This window comes from Nicotiana sylvestris, chromosome 4 (genome assembly GCF_000393655.2).
Source record: "Nicotiana sylvestris chromosome 4, ASM39365v2, whole genome shotgun sequence".
Lineage (NCBI taxonomy): Eukaryota > Viridiplantae > Streptophyta > Magnoliopsida > Solanales > Solanaceae > Nicotiana > Nicotiana sylvestris.
In genome coordinates, this window is record NC_091060.1 from 155,210,859 (window position 1) to 155,217,336 (window position 6,478).

The window sequence follows — 6,478 nt, forward strand, 5'->3', positions numbered from 1 at the left end:
ACTATTAGGGGTTTGGAGACCCGAGTGGACCTTTTGTTGATTCGTATGGTGGAATTTGATGTGATATTAGGCATGGATTGGATATCTCTGTGCCGTGCTATTTTGGACTGTCCTGCTAAGACAGTGACGTTGGCTATGCCGGGTGTCCCGCGGATTGAGTGGCGAGGTTCGACAGATTATATTCCTAGTAGAGTGATTTCATTTTTGAAGGCCCAGCGGATGGTTGGGAAGGGTTGTCTTTCTTATTTGGCCTTTGTGACGGATGTTAGTGTAGAGACTCCTACCATTGATTCAGTCCCGGTAGTGAGCGATTTTCCGAATGTTTTCCTGCAGACCTGCCGGGAATGCCACCGGACAAGGATATTGACTTTGGTATTGATTTTGTACCGGGCACTCAGCCTATTTCTATTCCATTGTATCGTATGGCACCGGCGGAGTTGAAGGAGCAGCTTCAGGAACTCCTTGATAAGGGGTTTATTTGGCCTAGTGTGTCGTCTTGGGTTGCGCCTATTCTATTTGTGAAGAAGAAGGATGGCATGATGAGGATGTGCATTGATTATAAGCAATTGAACAAGGTCACAATCAAGAACAAGTATCCCTTGCATCGTATTGATGATTTATTTGGCCAGCTTCAGGGAGCGAGGGTGTTCTCCAAGATTGATTTTCGGTCAGGGTATAACCAATTGAAAATCAGGGACTCGTATATTCTTAAGACAACTTTCAGGACCATATATGGTCATTATGAGTTCCTTGTGATGTCGTTTGGGCTGACAATGCCCCAGCAGCATTCATGCATTTGATGAACAGTGTGTTTCGGCCTTATATCGACTCGTTTGTCATTATATTCATTGATGATATTCTAGTGTACTTGCATAGTTAGGAGGAGCACGTGAATCATTTGAGAGTGGTATTGCAGCGGTTGAGGGAGGAGAAGCTTTATGCAGAGTTCTCCAAGTGTGACTTTTGGCTTAGTTAAGTGGCTTTCTTGGGACACGTGGTTTCCAGTGAGGGTATTCAGGTTGATCCGAAAAATATAGAGGCGGTGCAGAGTTGGCCCAGGTCGTCCTCAGCCATAGAGATTCGTAGCTTTCTTGGTTTGGTGGGTTATTACCGTCGGTTCATTCAGGGATTTTCATCTATTGCATCACCCTTGACCAAATTGACTCAAAAGGGTGATCCATTCATGTGGTCTGATGAGTGTGAGTCGAGCTTTCAGAGGCTCAAGACTGGCTTGACCACAACTCCTGTGTTAGTTTTGCCATCATCTTCAGGTTCATATACAGTGTATTGTGATAATTCTAGAGTTGGTATTGGGTGTGTGTTGATGCATGAGGGTAGAGTGATTGCTTATGCCTCTCGTCAGTTAAAGTCCCATGAGAAGAACTATCCTGTTCATGATCTAGAGTTGGATGCCATTGTTCACGCGTTGAGGATTTGGAGGCATTATCTTTATGGTGTGTCTTGTAAGGTGTTTACTGATCATCGTAGCCTCCAGCACTTGTTCAAGCAGAAGGATCTCAATTTGAGGCAGTAGAGATGGTTGGAGATGCTAAAGGATTATGATATTACTATATTGTACCATCTGGGGAAGGCCAATGTAGTGGCTGATGCCTTGAGTAGGAAGGCGGTGAGTATGGGCAATTTGGGTATATTCCTGTTGGGAAAAGACCTCTTGTAGTTGATGTTCAGGCCTTGGCTAATCAGTTTGTGAGGTTGGATATTTCAGAGCCTATTCGAGTCTTAGCTTTTGTGGTTTCTCGGTTTTCTTTGTTTGATTGCATCAGAAAGCGCTAGTATGATGATGGTTATTCGCTTGTCCTTAAGGATAGAGTTCAGCACGACGATGCCATAGATGTGACTATTGGTGATGATAAGGTATTGAGAATGCAGGGCCAGATATGTGTGCCCAATGTAGACGGTCTTCGGAAGTTGATTATGGAGGAAGCCTATAGCTCGCGGTATTCCATCCATCAGGGTGCTGTGAAGATGTATCAGGATCCGAGACATCATTATTGGTGGAGGAGAATGAAGAAGGATATTTTAGGATTTGTAACTCGGTGTCTCAATTGTCAGCAGGTGAAATATGAACATCAGAGACCGGGTGGCTTGCTTCAGCGGTTAGTTTTCCAGAGTGGAAGTGGGAGCGGATCACCATGGATTTTGTAGTTGGGCTCCCACTCGCTTTGAGGAAGTTCAATGCCATTTGGGTGATTGTGGGTCGACTGACCAAGTACGTGTAGTTTATTCTGATATGTACTACCTATTCATCAGAGCGGTTAGCGGAGATTTATATTCGAGAGATTGTTCGCTTGCATGGTTTCCTAGTTTCCATCATTTTAGATAGAGGTACTCAGTTCACTTTGTAGTTTTGGAGAGTCGTGCAGCAAGAGGTGGATACTCAGGTTAAGTTGAGCTCAGCTTTTCACCCTCAGGCGGAAAGGAAGGTTCGTGATGTGTCTTACATGGTTGGGGAGAAGGTCCTATTGAAGGTTTCACCCCTAAAGGGTGTTATGAGATTTGGGAAGCAGGGCAAATTGAGTCCTCGGTTAATTAGGCCTTTTGAGGTGCTTCGGAGGATTGGGGAGGTGGCTTATGAGCTTGCTTTACTACCTGGCTTGTCGAGCGTGCATCCGATATTTCATGTTTCTATGATCCGGAAGTATATTGGCGATCCGTCTCATGTTTTGGATTTCAACACGGTTCAGTTAGACGGTGATTTGACTTATGATGTGGAGCTAGTGGCTATTTTGGAGCGACAGGTCCGAAATTTGGGATCAAAGGATATAGCTTCGGTGAAAGTGAAGTGGAGAGTTCGACCTGTGGAGGAGGCTACCTGGGAGATCGAGCGGGAGATGTGGAGCAGATATCCTCACGTATTTGAGGATTCAGGTATGTTTCTTGACTCGTTCAAGGACGAATGTGTGTTTAAGAGGGGAGGATGTAACGACCCGGCCGGTCGTTTCATGAGCTACCGCTCCGTTTGCCCCCCATTTCTTCTTCCTTGTGAGTTTTTCAGTTGTATTTCATCATATCATATTGGTGGTGTTGTGTTCAGAGTGGTCTTAGGGTGGAATGAGACAGTTAATCTCTTAAGTTGGTTGTTTAGTTGGTAAAGTCAACTTGAAGTTGACTTGTGGGTAAATGATCTCGGAATTGGGTTTGTATGGTTCAGATAGCTTCGATATGTGATTTGGGACTTGGGAGCGTGTTCAGAATGTATTTTGGAGGTCCGTGGTAGATTTAGGCTTGAATTGGCAAAATTGAAAATTTAGCATTTTCCGGTCGATAGTAGAATCTTGATATCAGGGTCGGATTGGAATTTTGGAAACCGGAGTAGGTCTGTTGTGTCATTTTTGACGTGTGTGAAAACTTTTAGGTAATTCAGATGAGGTTTGATATGTTTTTGCATCGTTTGCAAAATTTAGAAGTTTTGGAATCATTAGGTTTGAATCCGAAGGTGATTTGTTGTTCTGATATTGTTTTGAGTGTTTCGAAGGTTGGAATGAATTTGAATAGTGGTAGTTGGCAGGTTTGGTTGAGGTCCCGAGGGCCTCAGGATGGATTTGGGTGGTTGACGGAAGGTTTGGAGTTGAGTTGGTGTTGCAAATTTTTGCTGCTTCTATTGTTTCCGCACCTGCGGAGTGGGGACTGCAGGTGTGATGATTGCATAAGCGAGAAGTGACCGCAAATGCGGTATGCGACGTAGGAATGGAGGTGTTGATAGCACCTGCGAGCCCACAGGTGCGAGGCCTGGAGTGCAGGTGCGGAAGCTGGAACCTTAAGTGAAAACCGCAGGTGCAGTTATTTTGACCGCATGTGCGTGAAAGGGAGCCGCAGGTGCGAGATGCCTCGGTAGAAATTATAAAAGGCCATCTTCGCGATTTTCAGCTTATTCCTCACATTTTTTGGATGGCTTTGAAGCTTTTGAGGGCGAATTTGAGAAGGAATTCAAGGGTTAACAACAAGGTAAGTAACTTGAGACATAAAACTTATATGTGTGATGATTTCCCCTTGTTTAATCACGGATGTGGAAAAATTAGGGATAAAATTGGGGAATTAGGGCTTGAAATTTAAGAGTTTAAATTGGGATTTGAGGGGCCATTTGAGGTTCGATTTTGGTGATTTTGGTATGTATAAACTCGTGAGGGGATGAGGATCCTTGTGTTTTGATTTTTATCGGATTTTGAGACGAGTGCCCGGGGGTCGGGTTTGGCCAATTTCGGGATTTTTGAGTTAATTTGATTATTTTTGCTTGGGATTTGTTCCTTTAGCGTGTATTAATGATGTGGTACTGATTTTGGTTAGATTCAGAGCATTTGGAGGCCGAGGCGAGAGGCAAAGGCATCGCAGTTTAGAGTTTGGTCCAGTTCGAGGTAAGTAATGATTGTACATGTTGTCCTGAGGCTATGAAACCCCGAATTTCACATCGTTGTACTACTTTGAGGTGACGCACAAGCTAGATGTTGAGCGTCGGGGCATGCACCGTTGGGGATTGTTACTTGGTCCGTCACGTACGACTATTAAGTTGCGTATTTGATTGAAAACTACTTGATACTATTGTGTTTTGGAAAGTACTAATATGTTTTGGGCTGGATGCGATATTTGAGCCTCGTTCCAACTGTTTGAACCCTTAGGGGTTGTCTTTACTAATATTGCTCACTCTTTTGATTTAATAACTGTACTCAGTCATGCTATGTTTTACTAATTTCATAACTTAGTCTTATTTACTCTGATTCGATGCATAAATGATATTTTCGGGCCGAGCACCGTGTTCTTACTGTTAGCCCGAGTGGCTTGAGAAGTTTCTGACTGAGTAAGGTGAGGGCATGTGTTGTGAGGGTGTTAGGGGATTGAGCTGCGCGTTGCAACATGCTGTACTATTTTGTGATATATGAGAGGCCGAGAGCCTGATTTATTGTGCCACAAGATGGCTTGTGATAGCGCTTGGGCTGTAGGAGCCCCTTAGGAGTCTGAACACCCATAGTGAGCGCGGGTACCCAAAGTAAGTGATATGTTGTTGCCCAAGGGGCTGATTCTGATACATGTTATGCCCGAGGGGCTGATTATGAGTGATTGTGAGGTAGCCCGAGGGGCTGGTTCTGTTGATATTATTGTGAGCACGTGATTTTTGTACTACATGAATTACTCCCGTAAATTTAAAACAAAACAATTTCTTTCAATATTTGCAATTTTGGAAATTTTCGTGGAATTTTCTATTAATTGTTTGCATTTTTTGTTTGCGCATTTTAATTAGTGAAAAATACAAAAATACGTCGCATTTGCATTTAGGGCTGGTTCTACATTTTAGGATTAATTAAAAATTAATTGTCGCATAAAATGGAAAATCACAAAAAATATTAGTTTAATTTGCACTTTTAATTTTAGCTTTGATATTGAGTAGCTTTCTTTTGTTAATTTGTTTTAATTAAGTGTGTCAATTATTATTTTAGGTTTAATTAATTTTATTTAGTTCTAGAAATTAATTCTGATTTTATTAAATTTCGAAAAAAAAGAGAAAAAAATGAAAGAAGAAAAAAGGGTTTTGAATTAAGTTGGCTTTGAATAAAATGAAAGGGATTTCACATTTTGGGCCAATTCACTGAAAATTTCCAAATCCCAAGTCCACACCCGTCCAAAATACCCTTTACCAAACCCTTGTCCAACCCGGTCTGGTTTCCCCACCAACCAAACGACACCGTTTCCTTGGCAATAGATCAGGACCCTCGAGCTTTCTTGATCGGACGGTCTTGAAGCTGGGATCATTTGATATTTAAGTGTCCGAACCTCTCAGACCCCCCCTCTTCGTCTCTCACCATCTCCGAAACCCTCTGTTAGATCCGCCATAAACCACTGTCTGCCGCCCATCGAAAATCGCCCACGGTGGCGGCCGACGTCCAAACCCTACCAAATTTACACCCCTAACTCCTCTCCACCTCCCCATTCCAAAATCCTAAATCATTTCTCTCAAATCCCCGCCCTGTTTCTCGAATCTTCGATAAAAAATCAGACCAAAACTTGAATTTTCCCAAACGGCCCCAGATAAATACCTCTTAGCCACTACGACCCCCTCATGCCAAATCCTCGCTCCGTTTCCCTCGGATCTTGCCAGAGCTTCTTGAATCTTTGATCTGGTTCGAGCCTTGAAAGTTCAAAAGCCCTTTTCTATCGGACTTGGTGTATGCATGGTCAGAAGGGCTGTTCTTCGAGTTTCGAAGTCTGGATTCAAACAATCAGCGTTAATTTTGTTAGGCCCTGTGTCTCCGATAGGTTTCGAGCCGTGATTTGGTAAGTTCCTCCTCCCCTCTTGTATTTTGTTTCATTGTTTCATCTTCCTCATCATCCTTTCTCTACTGGTTTGGGCGAAGTTTGTTTGGGTTTTCTGAGTTCAAATTGGTTCCATCTCCTGTTCTCTTTTCCTATTCTTTTCTTTTTGTTGTGAAAGCTTGATTATCTGATGTCTTTAGTCCACCTTGTTTTG

At 43.0% G+C, this 6,478-nt stretch overlaps 1 protein-coding gene across 1 annotated transcript; it reads left to right on the forward strand.

The window, feature by feature from the left end:
• Window positions 1–422: 422 nt before the first annotated feature.
• LOC138890377 (uncharacterized) lies at window positions 423–3,959 on the forward strand. The gene is made up of 8 exons (XM_070173759.1): window positions 423–575; window positions 877–954; window positions 1,127–1,417; window positions 1,489–1,539; window positions 1,621–1,712; window positions 1,830–2,076; window positions 2,706–2,889; window positions 3,922–3,959. The coding sequence occupies exons 1-8, from the start codon at window positions 423–425 to the stop codon at window positions 3,957–3,959; spliced, it is 1,134 nt and encodes a 377-aa protein (XP_070029860.1).
• Window positions 3,960–6,478: the final 2,519 nt, after the last annotated feature.

What these genes read in the sequence shown, in the direction of transcription:
- LOC138890377 (XM_070173759.1), top strand. Translation starts at nt 423, where the DNA reads ATGGCACCGGCGGAGTTGAAGGAGCAGCTTCAGGAACTCCTTGATAAG. An exon ending in CTTTATGCAGAGTTCTCCAA is followed by an intron (nt 955 to 1,126) that starts GTGTGACTTTTG and finishes CGGTTCATTCAG; the next exon opens with GGATTTTCATCTATTGCATC. An exon ending in GGTGTCTCAATTGTCAGCAG is followed by an intron (nt 2,077 to 2,705) that starts GTGAAATATGAA and finishes AACACGGTTCAG; the next exon opens with TTAGACGGTGATTTGACTTA.